Source organism: Glossina fuscipes, unplaced genomic scaffold (assembly GCF_014805625.2).
Source record: "Glossina fuscipes isolate IAEA_lab_2018 unplaced genomic scaffold, Yale_Gfus_2 121, whole genome shotgun sequence".
NCBI classification, from domain to species: domain Eukaryota; kingdom Metazoa; phylum Arthropoda; class Insecta; order Diptera; family Glossinidae; genus Glossina; species Glossina fuscipes.
The window spans coordinates 8,786,300-8,806,628 of NW_023998464.1; the positions used below are offsets into that span (position 1 = coordinate 8,786,300).

The following is a 20,329-nucleotide window of genomic DNA, read 5'->3' on the forward strand; positions in this document are numbered from 1 at the left end:
GTCTTCTCCCCCAATCTGCTGTTGTGGACAAACTCTTACTATAAAGCACATTCTCTGCGACTGCCTCAACTTTTCCTTGGCTAGAAGTATTGCATTTGGAACGATTAACCTTTTGAACATTCTACAATCAACTTCAGAACAGAATATCAATTCAATATTTTACTTTATTAATACTACTAAGCTTATTATCTAATATCCATTTATTTAAATTAGAGCCGATAGCCTGTGTTGCTAGTGCTCAATGTCTCTTTTTTTAGTCTAAGAATTCAATTCATTAGTCTAAAATTAAAATAATAATAATAATAATATTACTTTAAAATGTAAAAAATGTAAATTTTTTTTGTCAATCAAATTAAAATAATAAGGAAAAGCTCGTTGTTTTATTTTAATTTAGCTTGATAATTATCTATTTTTATATGTAGGACTATCTTTAAAACATTGATTCATTCATAATTGTAGCAGTGATCCCAGTCGGTACTTAAATGCTTGCGAACATGTTTGCTTTACATGGAGAATATCAATTAGAATAATTGTTCAGTGCAGCTTTACTGAAATTTGAAAATAATATTGTTAACACATGAAGCGCCTTGCAGGCTCCTCCGCGAGCATCCGACAATGTGGCGTCATTGGGCCGTGTCGACAAACGGAAAGTACAAAGAATTGGCAAATAGGCTTAGCTCGGAATTAAACCGAGCAATGACTGTTCACCATATAAGAAAACTATTAGAATCTGTCAAGAATAGTCTGAAAAGACTTGAGGGTGTGTCGGTCTATACCTCTCATACAGCATACCTATGGTATGCTGAAGAGCTGGGATATAAGCGGGCAGTTAAGACTATAAAAAAACAAATTAAACGTGACCAGTGACTGCAGGAGAGTATGCGTTCAGAGGTCGAAGGATTTTTTGAGTTCATGCAGAGCGTGGTAAATGGGGCTAAGCCCATAATGGGTGAAGTAATATCACGACTGATAGAAATCAATAGCGACTTCGACACTAGCACTGATGAGACTGGTGCGCCGAGGACGCCTACTTCAAGCCATCGGACCATTTGAAATTCTTACAAAAATAAACTTTCGGTACTTTCTAGTTAAAATTGGTTTGGAAGTAGCGATTTGATTTAAATATTTATTGTATTAAGTGTAAATCAAATTAGGTACTTTACGTATCCATTCACTTATAGAAACAATGTAAAATGTTTGCCATCCTATGATGAAGACATTAAGCGAAATGGTGTAGGGCAGTTACAAGCACCTAAAGGCAGGATGCACCTAAAGGAGACTTTCATGATGCTGAAAAATTCAAGCAGCTCAAAGAAAACCGAAAATTTTCAAAATTTTTCTAATCTTTAACATATATTAACAGGGCCCTGAAAACTGAAAAGCACATATCGTCTATTCTTAGTAAAGGTTTATCTTTATTTACCTTATAAGTTATGTACAAGACTTTTCACTATAAGATAAATATAATTTTTATTTCAATTTAGGGCTCACTTTGATTTGTCCACTTGGAATCAGTTAACTTCAAAGAACTTTAAAGCTTCTTTCAGAATTTGTGTTTTCTTTTTGGAAATTGATCTCGGGCTTAATAACACGTAATGAGTTAATTACGTGTCATTAGCAAAAACACGTTGATATTCACTTATTTTTAGCAGGAAAAATCTATTTAATCTTGGAAACTGTCAGATAAAAGAGTTCATTTTCCATTATGTTTTCAAATTACGCTTAGTATATTTGGAATACTTACGTCTGAAGGCCACTGGTCATTACAAGCAATGTCTGGCATGTTTATAGCAAATATTGCATATTATGTCTACGTTCATACGTAGAGGATCCATGTTTCGTGTTTGCCAAATCTTAGCAATGTTCGCGCGCACAGAGTTGCTAAACTTGTTGTTTCTAAGAACTTAGTAATTTTTTTTTTTTATGGCTTTATACGGTGTTAAAACCTAATTAACTATAAACGTGTTCCAATTTATTAAAATATATTGAACGTTTTGTGGTGATATTCATTTTGGTTTTTACAGTCAGGACTTGATTCTTTCGTCAAAAAGTCTCTTTCTTGTTTTTCGCGTATTATTGCTTCCAAACTTTAGAGATGCCTAAAAGTTTAAGTATTAACATCATATTCTAACGGAAGACAAAAAACAGAGATGTTAAAATATGCAATGGAGTCCAAGAAAAGCGACCATTAAAACCAAAATGATTAACATTTTTTAGTTCCTCAAATATTGAGTTCTACATTGTGATTCTTTCCACAAATTAAGTTCTACATTGTGATTGTACCATTTTAATGGTAACTAACATATTTTCTATTTTTGAACATTTTCAGGGATTTTAATAATTCCTTTATTATATTGATTAATTATATTCCGATATAATATATAATATAATTTGTAATACAATTTTATTATCATTACACATAAAGAATTTAAAACTATTCTAGGGCCAATGAGACCAAATGGATTAACATTCATTTTTAATCATACTCGCCTCAACCCTTTTTTTGCAAACTATGAACAAAATTGCATTTGTGGTTGAAAGGCGGAAAAATTGAAACGATATTAATAGAAAAATAAAACAAGTGAAAATTGCCCAAAAACTCGGGAAGGAAAATGTTTATCATTGGAACATAAAAAATATTTATATAGTGTTTTAGAAAAAAATACAACGGTATCCGATAAAGTAGTTGCTTTTAGGTCTACCGGGCTCCGGCAAAGAGTAGTACACAACTTGCGGTACCGGGTATATTAAACATAGATGTTGCTCATGTTTTTGTCTCAGTATATTAGGCTAGATACAACTAAAAATCCGAACATTACTGGTTCCACATAGTTCTTGGTGACAATATCTTATCCATTTAATCACCAAAAAAAAAAAACATTGAAAACATGAATACATTTTCATCATTGATCAGCAAAGTAGTATTATTAGTATTAATCCATCCATGCTGGAAAGGCAAACACTATGGGCCGTGTTAATTGGAGGCTTTTCCATACCTACTAAATTATCTACATATCTATTTTTTATTAAAATTATGCAGAAACTTAAACGTATGATAGACTACATCTAGTTGTAGGAAGTTGCATTTGGGTGGGTTTAGTTTTTGTTGTTCGATACAATGTTTTGTGTTGTTATTTTATGACTTTGTTCTTGTTTTCTAAATTATTTTTATTTGTTTGTTTATGTATTTAATCTTGATATTTTTGTTTTTGCTATCCTTCATTTATATAGTTATGTGCCCTTATTTAATATTCAAATATATTTGTCTATCTTTCCAATATTTCTCATTTTAATATTATTTGCTAACATTCTTGATTAATATTTCTCATATATTGTTCACATATTCTTTAATATATATATATACTTTATCTTCATTTTAATATTCTTCATATTTTTTCCTTATTCTTTAACAATCTTGACATATTTAATATTCCTCGTGTTCTTTCAACTGACTGGTTATTGCATTACGAAATGCAATACGATGCCAGGTGCCCCCAATTAATTAGTGATTACGTTAGCATTAAGTCACCTATTAGAATTAAGTATAAATAGTGCACCTTTTTAATAAAGAACTCAATTGTTATCAAGCAATTCAAAATAACAAGCGTATTAATCCGCTGAAATCTCAAAGGCGTTCAATCCGCCAAAACCATAAAATTTAGGGACCGTCTCTTGCCGAGACTTATTGGCATCTTAAGAGACGGACAGACTTGGCGCTTATGAAGCCGAGCAGCTTAGGGCTAAACTGCGGTACACTTAGTCACACTTTGGAAAGATAACTAGAGAGTCTTTCCAATAAACACGATAATTTGTGCACACCAAATTTTTTCATTACAATATTTATATTATATTAATAAGTGGGGCCTTATTTATTATTGTAAATACTCTGGGTATCATCCGCTGGAGGATCAGATCGCTGAATACCTCTCCATGGCCGAATGGTACAAACTCTTCTTCGGACTCAGCTTGGAGTTTGTAGCTCATTTCATCGATGAGGAGGTAGTTGTCATCAGCTCTGATTCCTTCTACCCATCGTTCCACCTGCAGGATCATCAGGTTTTTTATCATCGCCGATGTTTCTTCTGATGAAAAACCTTTCACACAGATCCTGGCTTACCCTGTATGGCGCAATATTTATGCCAGGGTAAGCCTCTAGTAGTTCGTCCATGAGTGCTGCGAAGTTTCTGATTGTTAGCCGGGTGTTCACCGCTTTTACCTCCATTCATGTACCGCTGTTGTTGGAAGTTCGGTAACCTTGTCAACATTCCATCATCCATCCATCGCCATCATCATCTGCGATCTCCACGTTGTCGATTGCCGCTTGGAGTGTTGCGCCCTGCACATCATTCAGCATCTGTACTGAAATGGCAATCCCCCTGGCATTTCCAAGAAATCCTCTGTCAGCCATAAATCTGTCGAAGACGCCAGTCCTCACGTCCAAGCCCAGTGGCTAGGAGATTCTCCTCAAGTAGCGGCCCCTATAGGAGCGGAATAGAATAATATAAGTTATCTAAAGTTATTTGGTCCTTTTACCACATTTTGATGATTTGGAATCTTCGTCCTTGCAGTCTGCCACATTTAAACATCACTGTAGGTTGCGTTTATTACAGCATAATTTTTAAAAACCGATTGCCTTTAAAATCAATTTTGCCTCCACTCATCGAAATAAGAGTCTATTTTGAATGCCTGCTGTTGAGTCCGGCAGGCGATCCGAATAGAATCAGACCACATGTAGCATACATAATGAAATCATTCATGTTATATTTTAAGGGGATATTACAAATAATGCCATATCTTCCAATAAAATTTTTCAGAATGTCAGCCTTAAGCCTTTTGCTGCCAGTTTTTTCTTTTAACAAAATTATTGGCATTTAAGGCCTTGCTAGAAGCAGCTTAGCTTTTAGAAGTAATTTGATGACGTGTTAGGACCGCTATATTTTTATTGGACCTATCAGAAACGATCGCCTTGGTGGTTAGCCTGATCTTTTTCGCCAGTTGAGGGTTTACTTGCAAATTTTCTCCTAAAACTTTAACTTTGGAAGAGGTCAACAGATAATAATTTATTATTAAGGTAAATGCGCTTCAAACAGCGAACCCGAACACGGTTTGGTGTTCATCGCTCTTCGTAGCTCTGCTGTCAACGTAATCGTATTTTATAAATCCGTCTTCCGAACGGACGTAATTGGCACTTCTGCTTGTAAACACATCGTCGATGTGTCGATAACAAATTTTGTATTGCTCAGTCAAAGGATAGGTGCACTTCCTTTGACGTTCCGCATTGTCTCTCTTCCACGGGCTATATACGCAGTTAATTTTCTAATATGTCTCCTTGCTAAGTCAGGATGTTTCAATCTGAAATGCCAAAACAATGGAACCGATAAAAATACAACTGCATTTTAATAATAGGAGTTAAGTGAACTTAACTTATGACATTCCGTTTCATACCGTGTATTACGGGAAGAAAGGGAAGCCAGCGAACAATGCCATGAAACAAGCCTTAATTTGTTCTATATATATATGTACTTTGTTTAGCAAATTTAATAATAAACAGCATATCTGGTGTGGCGTTTATAGAGACCACACCAAAACTTTTTACGTACAGAAAGAAAACTATTTTTTTTTAATAAATAGTGCGGCTAAAATAAAACCTAAGATATTTTGTAAATCGTTATTTTGGCAATCATGTCTGTTCTGGCATGTATTCTTTGATTACTTGGCAGCATTAGGGGAATGACATATGTTGTATATAAAATGAGTAAATCTATTTATTATAAGGAAAGTAAGGAGGTCTTCAAACGGAAAATTTTTTCTAGTATATTTTGTTTTCTTTGCAATTGAAATATCTACTAAAGAAAGAACACAAATATTTCGCAAATATAAGAAAACTGTTGACAAAAATTTTACAATAAATTTATTTTGATAAATCGTATTAAAATTCCATCCAATGAATAACTTTGAATAACTTTGGCGAGCGATTGGAAAAACAAATGTAAAGTTTTAAGTGAAATTTTTTTATTGATTTTTTCGTGCTAAACTGTCACTAGTTGAAAATTCGATTTCTTCTCACTTTAAAAGTTAAAAACAAAGACATATTAAAACATAAAGAAACAAATTCTAAGAAATAATGAATAAATTATAGTTATGAAAATATTAATTGCATTATGAAGTGATGGTGTTGGCTTAAGAAAATAAAATTAACAACAAAAATGAAAGAATATGCAAAACGAATTCTTTAAGGAATATTAAATAAAATAGATATTTTCCTATTCTTTTTTCATTTAACAGAAAGCATTTTTTTTTTTATTATTTAATTACGTCTCACACTTCGTGGTTTTGTGTGCCTGCGTACATCGTAATTTGCCGTTTTATTTCTACAAGTCTCTCGTTTTACGCTCTCCTACATATTTTGAGTTTATGTTCCGTTGCGTGCTTTAAAAGCAATTTGAATTGTACTTGTAATTCACTTCTCTTTTCGATTTTGTTTTGCAACAATTAAATATTTCCATCATCTATAGTCGAATTCACCATCCGCGTTTATGCGTGCAATAGATCTAGAGTCATCGAAAATATATTGTTCGAAAATTGGGTGTTGGCATTATCGTGGCTTCATGAATATATGAAAAAAGATTGGTTTAATGCTTTTGTGACTGAAAACTAATTTGGGCAATATCGGGAATATAAGTGAAGTGCTGATTGGAAGGTAATTCTTTCATTTGAATTGTTACTCTTCGGTTTGGGTAGCAACTGGTACGTGTGTGTTTGTGAAGTGGTGGCGGCGGGCATCAACCGAGTTGGCCTTCTAAAGGGCAAAATAATTTCGTTTACTGTCGTTAGGGTGCATATTGATGATGATGGCGCCTGATTCAAGGTCGTTTACTATACGCAGTCGCTCCCCGGCTTCATCTATTTACTTGTTATGTTTTTCTGCGATATTTTTCAACTTGTTTGCTCCAACCGTACAGGTGAGTTTTATTACGCTTACAGTTACATTTGCATCTACACGAATGCATTCCCTGAATAAACAACTCATTTGTATAATCGTCTATAAACATGTTTATATATTATACATAGTTAGCTATTAATACTTACGTATATATATATATATATATATATATGCATACATATATATGATTATGATTCATAGGAGATGTATGAACAAAAACCTTTATCTGCTCTATACCAACACTTATGGTCATGGTTACTAACGTATGTGTGAATTGTTGTGTCGCACTTTGTTATATATGATAGTACATATAATAATATATAATATTCTCTCTCGCTAAAAGGTTGATGATCATTTACTTCTTGTTAAATGATTTTTGCGTGAGGCTTTGCAATGGATTTTTCAAAAGTGTAAACGAAAGTTTATTCCTTTGATTTGCAATGCTGTGCCTCCTCTCAAATGTACGGGAGCGATGTTTCGAACGTTGTCGACGTTATATTATTTAATGTATTGATTGTTCTTGCTATTTAATGAGTACGTCGCATTGAAGACGTGTAATGTTAGTATGTTATTAGACTTTGTAGAGCGGCTTACAAAATTTGGAAAAGTGGCCCTAATGCGGTTACTTGGGAGATTTTCTTGTAGTTACTAGGCACGTGAAACGATTATATTTTAATAAGAAGCTGGATGTCAATCTTCTTCCTAAGGAATCTCCCGGAAGTCGGCCTTAGAATGAGGATGCTCTTGTGTGAAGTCAACCCTGGATCATTGAATCATCACTTTTTGAAATCCAACACTGGATGTAGCAACCGTTTCTAGCTTGTGAATCAGGAGTTCAGGTATTGGCACGGTGAAAGTTTTCAATTTAGAGCCTTCACCGAGGATGAAGTATGTCCGGCTATGCATGGCATTTATTCAAATTCTGACGGTCATGATAATATTGACATCACGTTTGTCAAACTGGTTCTCAGTTCAAGTGATATTACACCTTTGACTCATACATTTAATAACATATTAACTTACTTACTTAAAGTTTGGAACATAGCGACGATAACTCCCATTAGGATAAACTCATGCTCCATCCTTCCTGAAGACTTTCAACTGATCTATTCACAGTGTTTGAACGGCTGATAATTGAGAAGGTTGGATTATATTTGAATTCTAAGTATTTACTTAAACATATCCATTTTAAGAAAACTATAACTCTGCTTATCTTACATTTCCAATCCTAATTGATATTAGTTAAATACATTGTTATACCGCTCATATCATACGTATCATATGTATGTGGTAAATTAGACTACGCATTTAGCAAAAAATTGCAAGTTGTTATAAATAAGTTATAATAAATCACCAGCTTATATGGATCCGAACGCTAAGATATTTACATGAAAAAATTCGGTTTGCGAAATCTGAATGGACGATGAATCGTACCTTACCTACTTCTTTACGCTGTAAAGTTATGGAATTCGCTGCCACTCCATATCGAAATGATGGTTAACCCTTGCAACTTTAAAATACCTTTAGGGTTGTTGTTGTGTTAAAAAAAATTTGTAGTCTTACCGGCACATTAATTAATTATTAATTGTCTTTAATAATTATTATTATTAGTTTTTAAATTAAACTTAAAATATGAACTCATTCAAGAACGCAAACTTTCTTTAAAGATTTGCTCCCATGTTTCTGAATGCAGTTGTTTACACCGATTTCGAAATCGTATTAATTAGAAATTGGAATAAAATCTTTATTTTTATTTAAAAAGGCAATTGTCCTCTTCGGTTACAAAGTTCACTGCTTTTTCATTGGTGCTAAACTACAGCTTCTAAGAGAGTACAAAATTTTTATATATATCAAAGGAAAAGTTCAAAGTTTGAATAAATCAGAAAACAGGTTAAAATACAATGGCACCACTTAATTATCATATTATTTTAAAACTCATTTCTAGTTTTTAGTAAACAGTTTCCGTTTGTTAACTGTTAGTTTATAAATAATGTTGAATTAAATCTTTCAACATTTTAATAGCACCATCAAAGATAATTTCCACTCGAGAATATCAAAATAGTGTTTTAAAAACTTGCCGGCTGTGGTAAATGAATAAATAGACATACGGTTTTCCTTTAGCTTAAACAAGGAATGAAATTATTCCGAAATAAAAATGGAAAGTTTGGAACTCTTTTTGTCGATGTGGCCTAAGCAATCCTTAGATAGATATGAATAACTGATCGGCAACGTATTTTTATCTAACTGTGTCGGCGTCACTGTTTAGTTTGGCTTGTCGTTATTGCAACTCTCATTGTCGCCAAAAACTGTTTTAAAAAACTAGAAGTTTGCAAACCAAATTTAAAAAAATTATTACAATTTGTAAATATTGTCAACGACAAGCATTTTTATAATATAATTTTTATTTTTTCGTGCTTACTTATTAGCTTCAATGATATAAAATTATCATTATAAGGAAAAAAGAAGCAAATGTTGCGTAAGAAGCCTATTTTCTTGACACCGTTATATCGCTTTACTTTCGCCATTAAACTAATTCCTTTTTTTTAAATCCGAAATTATTTTTTTATTTACTTTAAAACTTATGTTAGTTAGTTAGTTAGTTTCGCTGGTTAACCCAACAAAAACATTGTGAATGATATATTATTTTGATACTATGTCCATAGTTTAATGGGATCGAAAGCATGAAGGATTCCACTATCGCAAAATTTATAGTTTTTTGATACATCATTTTAAGTGTAGCGTCCAGTTATTCCTAGTTAATGTATTACATTATGTTTGTAGAAAATGGGCATCATAAAACAATTAGCGGGGTTGAGTAATTTAAGTTTTTAACGCGTTGGTGGACATGAGAGCCAATCTTGATGAAAAGCAGTTTTTCAATTGGTCATCCGCTAGGACGCTTCAAATAAACAAAAACTGATCCAACTGTTGGTGCAAGTAAGAAAGTGTAGAAATAGTTGTGGTCCAGCATTGCGTTGCATTACATCCCGAAACAATTTTCTTGTATGTATGTAAGTATGCTGGCCCATTTTTTTCGATTGTAATTTGCCAGCAGAAACGTTACGTTGTAGAAAATAATCTCGAACAACTCCTACAAGTCGGCGAGCGTGGAAACGGTTCCGATTTAAAATTACGGTATCATTTCTCTTAAGACAATTCGTCTTTGATAACCTAAGGAAATTATCGTTCGACTCTAATCATCTGCAGAGTTCTGTATTGCATCCAGCTTTTGTTATAATGGGTTCAATGCTGAATTGCTTGCTATTATTAATCCCCTTGAAAAATCGCTGGCTTGGGATGAACCAATTTCAGTTGAGTTCTGAATCATCAACACATTGCTTCTCAATCGAAAAAAAATAAATAAATGCATGGTTGATAAGAATGTTAAAAGGTTTACTAAAAAATATATATAATCGCTGACCCGGTTTGGTCACAGTAATTTTTATCGATTGTGATATGCACATGTATTTGGTAAAAATGCTCACCGGTTCTTTGAAACACTCGCAAATATTGAAAACTTAGGCGCTTTGATTGTTTTCAAAAGCATACAGAGAATGAAAGAAAACGTTCCTCCAATAGGGTTTGAAGAGGTTAATAAGTTCCACATCGTCTTACCTCTTGCCTCACAAGATGCCGTTAGTAGTTTTCATTCGCTAAAGTTTTCGAGTGTTCGTTATTAATAATTAAATTTCCGTTGGCTTCGATGGATGATTAAGAGAAATTGTTCTTCAAACAATTATATATACTAGCAAAAAGATAATTGTTTAAATTTGTATCGACTATACTTGGGTAATATGTAAGAACATTTCCGAGCGATTATTGTGTTTACGTTGTCCTACTGTTGCATATAATAAAATTTAATAAACATTGAGAACTGCAAAATATATAAAATGCGATACGATAGACATTTATAAGTGTGAGTATGTAATCACTTATAATATAGAATGTGTTTACGTCAGCTAGTTTATTAAAGGCAAAATAGTGTTCTTGTCTAAGAATTCGGAAAGCCATTGATTGCCGATGCGTTGCTATTACAATTCAAAAGATGCAAGGACAAGAAAATTACCTTGGTATGGGGAGCTACTCGTCTTCCTATATGTTAAAATAATGTCCGAGATAATTACGCATGTTACCGACAGCCAAAACCACTCGCTTTTAAATTTGACTTACCGTTCAGGGGATGTAGATATGTGACTGGCTGTTTCTCTACGGATGTACAGATATTGCGTTACTTTCATCAGCGCAAAGGATAAATCGAAAGGACTTTTGAGCAATAGAGGCTTCAACTCAGATCTTTGGCTGTTTCATTCGTCTTTTCCTGCAATTCGATTTCAATAATTCGTTTTTTTTTACCGCCAATGATATTATCACTTTTTTTGGAGGCACATAATTATGTTTCTTTTCGCAAAAATCACATTGCAACGGAAATCTGTAGGGTAGAGCAGCGGTAACTGAGGTGACAAGCATGTTATGTTCATATCATTCTTTCAGTCACTTGAAAATCGTTGGGAAAAGATGAAAAGACAAGTAGTTTGTGATTTTATGGGGAATTTAGTCAGAAATTCACCTGAATAATGTGGTAAAGTTTGACAATGCGCTTCATAAAAAAGTGACAGGAGCCTGGTAGATTCGTAGTATTTAGAGAGCTTCGTTTTTACAAACTGTTTAGTTTAAAATGGAAAACGAGCAAGCGAAGGCCGTTAAGAGAGAATGGAAATGAAGTGTGTATAAAGCACGGAAGAAATTAAACAAATATGACGGACGGTGGTTAATTAATTAAACGAAAAGTTGATGAGCTTGCAGGTAAGATATCTCCGTCCAACATTCTCGTTCTATAACGCGTAATATATGAAAAATATCCAAATCGATGCGAGAGAATATTTCAAACACCAAGAAAGCATTGTAATTAAGAAGTATTGCCAGCGTAGTAGTCTAAAAAACCGTCCAATTAACAGTGTATTAAGCGTATAGTAAAGTACTAAAATGAAAAATTCAAAAAATCGAAGTCCAAAAGACGGAAAAAAAAGTAAAAAAGCATGTACACAACCAGCATAGAGCCACACTTACAACCGGTACAGGACCAAATTGCAAATGAACCCCTAAGCCATTCCACAACATGCATAAGCCTGGCAACCGATCATACTTAACAACAATTCATTTTCTAATCTTAACGACTTTTAAGTATAAGAGCTAGTTTAAGTAAGACATAGGTAAATCGCGCGTATTAAGCAATGTTGCTTTAATGGACTTTAAAGAGTCCGATAAGGAGAATAAGTGATAGACGTCATTTAGGCTCTTGCAAACTACTCTGAGCGGATTAAACAGCTCATAATTATATTTACACTGATTAAGCTTAACCAAGATAAAGTGCCTGAAGAAGCGGTTGGGGACATTAAAGCTTATTTCACCAAGTAATGAAGGCGAGTCGATCGCACCATGTATTACTTTGATTACAAAGGAAACGCCAAGAACAAACCTACGTTTCTCAAGAGACGGTAAGGACAGCAGAAGCAACATATTTTCATAGGGAGGAAGAGAAGCAATCGGACCCCAACCCATATTTCTAAGGACAAACAGCAAGAATTACTTTTGATCAGATTCAATTGAATCTACGTAGCACCTATATGAAGGAGACCACACAACAAAGGCATACTCGAGTATGGGTCTAACCAAACACATATACAGCCTTTCCGAAATGTAGGGATCATCAAGCTCTGTGGACAACCTTTTTATAAAACCAAGCGCGGACCTAGCTTTGCTTATCGAGAGCTCAATATGCAAGTTGAAACGTAATCTATGGTCAAATAGGACGCCTAAATCTTCGATCGAATCGACGTCCTCCAGCTTATGCGAATCTATGAAATACTGAGTAATGAATGACTTTCTTCTTGAGAATGAAAGTTTCTTACAATTACTCAGATTTAGTTTGAGAAGACTCAAAGAGCACCATGCAACAAAATTATCCAAGTCACCTTGAAGCTGATGTGATTGCGATTCAACAGAGAAGGAAGAAAACAGTTTCACATCATTAGCATATATTAAGATTTGGCTGGAATTAATCGTTAACGTATAAACTAAATAAAATGGGACCTAAGTGACTTCCTTGAGGTACGCCAGACATAACGGGCAATTCATCCGAGGTGATGAAGTTGAACAAAACCCTGAAGAATCTGTTATGCAGATAAGAGCTTATCTAGTTCACTAAATAGAAAGGGATGCCAGAGGCTTGGAGTTTAAAGATAAGTAAGTCACGGTTAACCATATTAAACGCTTTGCTTAAATCAATTTATATAACATCTGTGCGAGAGCCACTAGAAAAAGCCTTGAAAACATGACAAGTAAACTCTAACAAGTTGGTGACTGTAGATCGCCCCTTCCGAAAGCCATGGTGGTGTGGAGAAACGTACAAATTAATGGCAAAGGCCAGATGCTGAGTCACAATTCGCTCGAACAACTTGGGCAAGACACTCAACTTAGTTATGCCTCTGTAGTTCTCAACAAATTGGCTAGTTCTACTCTTTCGGATAGGAATAAGGAAACTACTCTTCCAACACGAAGGGAAAACACCTAAATTCAAGGACTGGTTAAAAATTTTTGAGATCACACCACATAACTCGACAGTGCAAGATTTAAGTACACATGATAAAATTCCATCAGGTCCTGGCGCACAACAACGTTTCAGAGTACTCAACCCTTTAAAAACGTCATCTTCCGAAATTACCAAGTTAGGAATTGAGACGGAGTTAGTTATAGGATATGGGTAGTTTGCTGATAAATCGAAATTAGCAATCGAAAAGTCTCGTCGGAAATACTCAGCAAACAGATTTGGGATTTCAAAATCATCCGAGGAATCAGAGCCATTAAAAGAAACACGAGAGGGATATGTGGAAATTTTTCTTTAGAGTTAACAAATTTAAAAAAGAATTTAGGATTAGCCAACAGAGAGGATTTAATGAACTGAAGGTATCTGCAGTAACTCGCAGAGCCACTTTTCGAATATTTTTTGAGTAGCGTGTTTTTTCTATTCTTGTAATATTTAGTTGTTTTATTAAACCAGGCCGGACACCTGCTTCGAGGTCGGCACTGCTTGATCGGAGCAGATGCAGCAATAGCTAGATTTAATGTATTGTAGAACGATGACAATAAGCTTCCAATACTTCCGGTTGAGAAATCAAGCCTCATATGTGAATGACGATGTTTTGGCAATACAGTATTGATTTTATGAAATTCATAACATTTATTTAAAAAAATTTAATTTGCACATTAAGGCAGTTCAACGAACCATTATTCATATGTTGAAAGGAAATGCACTCAGATGGATGATAAGGGTCGTCAGGTATACTAAAAGGTGGGCAACGATTTACGTTAATCTCAGGAAAGTTTGCAAAGCAGAGATCAAGCAGTCTACCATTACAATTAGGGATACGATTATATTGAATCAAATTGTGATCAAACAATTCATTAAAGAACACAACAGCCCTATCAGACGTTGAAGTAGGAATCAAACAGCCAGAATTATCACTGTTACACCAAGTGATGATATCAAAAATAATAAGATTCGTGCGATTATCGAGTGTTTGAACAAATAATTTCAATTTTCAATCAAGAAAAGCTAATTTTTGTGATTAGTGTTAAAATTAAGTTATCGAAAATCTCCCCCAAGTACTTTTCTTCATAATGTTGTCCTTCGGATTTGTAATAAATTTGAATAAGAAAAGAATGAATATCCGCCGAGTTATATTAAGTAGCGCCTTTTGTACGCCTCACCAACATCTTCTTATATCGCTGTTCGATGCTTCGTTGTTTAAGCCGAGAAAGGCAAGATTGATTTTCTGAAAAATCGAGATTTATTTCACTACTTAAGTCGACAAGTGTGAAATAGAATGCATCTTTTATTTTCCATGACATATCAATTCAACTTCGCCCATATGGGCTTTTAGATAGCTGTCTTTAAAAACTAGAAAGTTAAATTTCGATAATGGCAAACATATTTATTTTAGAAGTGAACTCTCCAACAAATACTATCAAAAAGGATAGACACAGCAGCCTGATATCTGCCTGACACTGTACAAATTTTTTTTAGTTCATTTTTCGAATTACAGAATGATTTGCCTTTTCTCACTTTAAGCCATCCAACGTGCAATAGATTCGCTATTAGTTTTTTTTCAATAAATATAAAATACATACTGATGGAGAGTTGAAAACACTGTGAAGCTTGAATTCACTTTTTCATAAAATAGAAGAATGTGTTATTGACCGTTCCGTTTGTAGGTAGCTGAGACGCGTCAACGTTTCGCGAAGTTATTGTACCATTGACTTTCTAGCCCAGCAAATTGATATTCTGTTGTGTGGAGTAATCCTTATTTACTTCCAATTCAATCACTTTGTGCTATCACATACTGCAAAAGTATTAAAGATTATGCCGATAGACATGACAGCAGGTTGGTTTATTGCTTTTCTGAAAATAGATTCCATCGTAAACTTGGCTTTATCATTAAGGGTATGAATTCCATTATTATATATATATATATTGAATGAATGAAATATTATTATGTCGCGAAATCTTAGAAAGGCTCACTTCACTAAATAGGAACATGTTTAAAACCCAAGTAGATGCACTTATAGATATCCAGTGTAAAGATAAAAAATCGGTCTCTTTAAAAGACGAAATATTTATGATGTAATGATGTATGATACATATTGAACTTTAAAATTGTGTGAAAAGTAAAAGCAGAAAATATCACAATGTTTGCTACGATATTTGCTGCAGACAGATTTTCTTATTTAATCAAAAGAAAGAAACAAAGTGTCAACTATTCAAAATATATTTTAGTGAAGCGTTATCGTGAACATGCCACATGCCAAGCTCTCAAACAATTGAAGGCTGTTTTATAAGGAAACAAGATCGTCCAGGAGTACTTGAGATATTTATGGATGCTGCGTTGTGATTAACATGATGTGTGCGATGGAAAATGCGTGTGCAAAATTTTAGAAAGATGTAACTGTTGCAAATATCCCAAATATAAAGGGGAAGGTACCACTGCATAAAAGCAATTTAAATAAAAGCTTACAAAAATAACCGTCCATTCGCTATTTTATTTGTTTATTTATTTACATACATAAAATTCAGCTAAATTTAATTAAGTTAAATTAAAGTCAATCTTATACTAATTATTACTAATTCCTACTACATACAGAACAAAGGATGTGAAGATAAACTCGACATTGACTAACATCCTTAACAGAGCTCTGTAACAGAGCTCCCTTGATTAAGTACGATCACGATGCAGATGGGTTTGGAAGTTTACTCCTTTCAAATTGGGAAACATAATTTATTTTTGTGGACGACTGCCAATCTATACAAAAGCAGCTTTCGAACAACGTAATGAAATTTAAGTTTTTGGTTACAGAACTAATTTAGAAAAGTTTTTGAAATTTGTTATGTTAGCAAAAAATGGCTACGGAGAAATGATCAAATATAGTATACAAATTTAAGAGTCATATTATGATATCAATATTAGAAATTGATTCGGATACGATGTAGACAAAGTGCCCGTATGAAGAAGAATTGATTTGATAGAATTTACAACACCCGATATTGAGATTAAATTGTAGATGTCATTGAAATTTTTTAAAGGACTCTAAACTGGTTCAAAAAAACTCTTAATAGATTCTTAATAATAGACTCTTAATATAGACTCTTAACAAACTCTTAATGTTTACAATGACTGAATTTTATGAAAATAAACTTCCTGGGACAACGCTTTGAAATACCGAAGTGAAGTGTATCTCAGCACTGTTGTGAGGCTCACAGTATATTTGAAGAATGAGAATACACTCAACCAGCATTTAGATAATATTTTGTAAGCAATATAGCTGGTTAGCGCTTTTTTTTTATAAAAAAAAAATCACTTGGCATCTTTTTGCAGAGTTTATTTCAGTTAATATACGTGTTGGAAGTTACCCCTAGATAGCCGTAATGCCTTGTAATCGTACGTACAAGCGAACATCGGACATGTAACTAAGGTTTCCTTACCCAAGCGGGTAGTATGCGGTATGTTATGTATGAAAATACCAAATCTTAATAGAACGACACCAATAAATTGGCTGCTCGTGTATGCCACTTGCATAAATTTTTGAAAGATAATTTTTTTGCCGAATTTGCGCAATAAGCGTTATTTTGTTCAGTAAAAATACTGATAAAGGCTTGTTTTTACCTTTTTGCTCTCTACTAATATGATATTTACCTAACCCTTGAATTGAATATAAGAAAGTACGTTAATTGATTCCTAGCAATAAATGTTGCACCTTAAACAAGAAAGTGGAAGTACACTAACTTTAAACTTAGGTTTGTAACTTCGGATATTTTGTTTGTTTCCTGTGATAAAATATTTTATACCCTTGATTGATCAGAGGCTCCATTAAACTTATTCCTAAATTCTTAGCATTATAATATGTTATGTTTTGTTTTTAATTAATATCTAGATGTCAAATTTTGTGTGTCTAGAAAAAACACGTTTAGAAAAGCCGGTGTCTTTTTCTCAATAATCTTAAACCTGGAATATTTTATGATATGGAATTCAGATCGATTGTCAAGTGAAATTTAATCTCAGAATTAAAACGATTTTATGGTTAGCAGCTCTACTAAATAATAAAGTAAATATAATTTCTAATTTTGTTTTCAAAGGCGTTTTAAAAATTTCTACATCTAATTGGTTTTAGACATTAATTAAATCTTTCTTTGTAATATGTTACAAACTACAAATAGAGATCATTTATATCACATGTGGTATTGATTTGTTTTTAACTAAGAGGAGATAAACAATTGAATAAGTTTTGTCACGTTTTAAATCATGTGTTAAAAATGCACTCACGATGCATGCCAATAACAAAAAAGTGAAATACAGTACAAGATCCTCACAAACTTTGCTTCATGTTCGTTAGTTTAATAAATTGATAGCAAATGATAGTATTGTTATGAAATTCGCTTTTTACAAGATACAGCCACTAGATCGTGGATATTTTGATCAAGAGAAATGCACTTCAAATTCAAAGTTCTTTTATTTTACTACTTTGTCTTTCACAACAGAAGGAATATTTATTTACAATTTATTTTGGCCGTATTCTCAATTTCTACGTTCTTGCCAGACTAACTCTACTTTTCACAAATATTATGGTTCAAAAATTTTATGGTTTTATTTCTAATCCTAGCCTGCTTTTCCTCTAAGCGTTTCTATCGGCCTGCACCTGCATGAAGAGCCTACGAATATGCACTTAGCTTTTATCTGTTTGCTTTTCCACTAATCGTTTTCATTGGCCTGCAGCTGCATGAGGCGCCTGCGAATGCTCATTTGGTTTTCCCTTCTTTAGGGAATTTATTCTTACGAAAATTACTTAGCTGACATTTAACTGAATTTGGGATTTTCGTAACAGTATTATAACAGGAATTAAATATACTTGCAGCCACCAATGTTGATGGCAGAAAGACCATCATGGTGAAGATTATCTAAAATGTCAGGGGTTAGTCTACGGCTCTCGCCGTCGAGCTACGATCTATTTTTGAGTTAATAGTACTCCATTGCTTTCGTATCGGATTAGGTTTTCCGTCTATTGCATTTATAGCAGCATATGTGCAACAAAAAATAAGGAAAAATAAGTGAATAAACAAGCAAAATGTAAAATTTGAAAAAAAAGATTCTTAAAAAAATTAAGCTCTGTTAAACAAAAATATCGAAATTCCTGATATCATATTTGCCGGAGTATATAGTGCCTACAAAGCACGGAATATCACATTTCCGGAGTACTTGATAGGTACTGTACTGATGGTTTTCTATTTCCACTTTTTGTTGTTCTCAGAAACATTTCTGTTAATGTCATGTTTATTTTTATTTATCCCTTTTCATTTATTATGACACCAACAGCTAAAAGCATAGAAAACGATATTTTGCAATTCCTGAGGTTCATTTTACCAAACATGTACATGTTTATAAAGATGTTTGACTTTATTTTCCCTTTAGACGAGAAGTTCGATAGCTAATAACTTTGGCCACATCACTTGGTTTGATCACAGTGGTTAAGTAAACTTTCACTTTTTCAGCCTTGTATTTGACATAGTAAAAAGATCTTTTTATACTAAGTTTTAATTCTTTATAATATCTAAAAAAAAAAACCTGAAAAAGTGTCACTTTAATTAAATTTTGCTTCAAATCTGTCCGAGACTCGATTTAACAGAGCTCTGTTAACATTTTTTAGTTTGTATCTCTGCTAGTTAAATTTAAATATAACTTCACACCCTTTGATTTCCATGACCACTGTGAGCAATCAATCACGTCATGAGAAATATAATTGCGAATTATAATTATCTTAGTTGTGCCATATATTAATTATCTATACGTTAATGAAAACATCACACGAAAAACATTGCGTGAAACAGGAAAGTACAACAACAAACTTGATCTATTTAACTTTGCAATTATAACCTCGATGTGAGTGGAAACTCTAAATGATTCGATATTTTTCATACAATTTACAATATTAGTTCGATATTTAAAAATAAACTGTTTTTGGCGTTACATGTTTCACATTTTTTCTATTTATAAAATAGCTTGAAAAGGATTTAAATAGACTGAAATTTCTTTTAAATAGTTGAACGCTGGCCACACTGCATTAAGTTACAAGTGAAATTTTAGTACAACCTATGACTTATTGAGTGCAGTTGCGTCTTGAATTGATTAATTGAACGTAGAGTTTACTTAAGTTATGTCAGTCAAACAAATGTTCATGTATCAAGTCGCTGAAAATGTCTCGAAAAATCCACAGCGAATCGAATGTGCCGAAAATTCTGGATGTACACATGGCTTAAAAGATTCAGTGAAACCCAGAAAGCGTTAATACGCCTCGTTCGAATCTATCTTCAACAGCTGCAATTAAAAACACAAACGACAAAACAAAGTGATTTTATTGGTTTAAGCATGTTTGCTGTATGACTGATAAGCAAAAGCTTTATTTCTGTCCATCAGTATATAAGAGCTTTTAGCCAACCACTTATGCACACGTTGGCATGGTATAGATCCGTTTAGCCTATTTTTGTCTCCGAAGTCGAGATTACGATAATGAGTATGGCATTTTGATACAACTGCAACAACTGTATGAAAGAAGAGGATCGATCTGAAGATTACATTTCAATCATTCCGCGAAAGATGTATTGACTCGATCAGATTGTATTGGGTAATGATGGCTCCTATGTCAAAAGTGGATAAATTTCAATTTTAATTGAACTTTTTGTTTGCCAACTCCAGATGATAGTCTTTATTTGGAATGCTTATAACTACTTAAAAGTCCGTTTTCTTCTTATTTTGAGATTATAAATAATAAAATATGTTCCTC

The 20,329-nt window shown here is 33.4% G+C and overlaps 1 protein-coding gene across 6 annotated transcripts in view; it reads left to right on the plus strand.

Moving 5' to 3' along the window:
- The first annotated feature begins 5,829 nt into the window (after positions 1–5,829).
- The window catches only part of LOC119640350 (NPC intracellular cholesterol transporter 1), a 37,831-nt gene continuing 23,331 nt past the window's right edge, over positions 5,830–20,329 (plus strand). For 4 of the 6 annotated variants that reach the window (XM_038038298.1, XM_038038300.1, XM_038038304.1 and 1 more), the window contains exon 1: positions 6,002–6,962. In XM_038038298.1, the coding sequence (XP_037894226.1) occupies positions 6,846–6,962 (117 nt within the window). In that variant the 5' untranslated portion in view covers positions 6,002–6,845. The other 2 variants (XM_038038299.1, XM_038038302.1) reach the window with 2 other exon arrangements.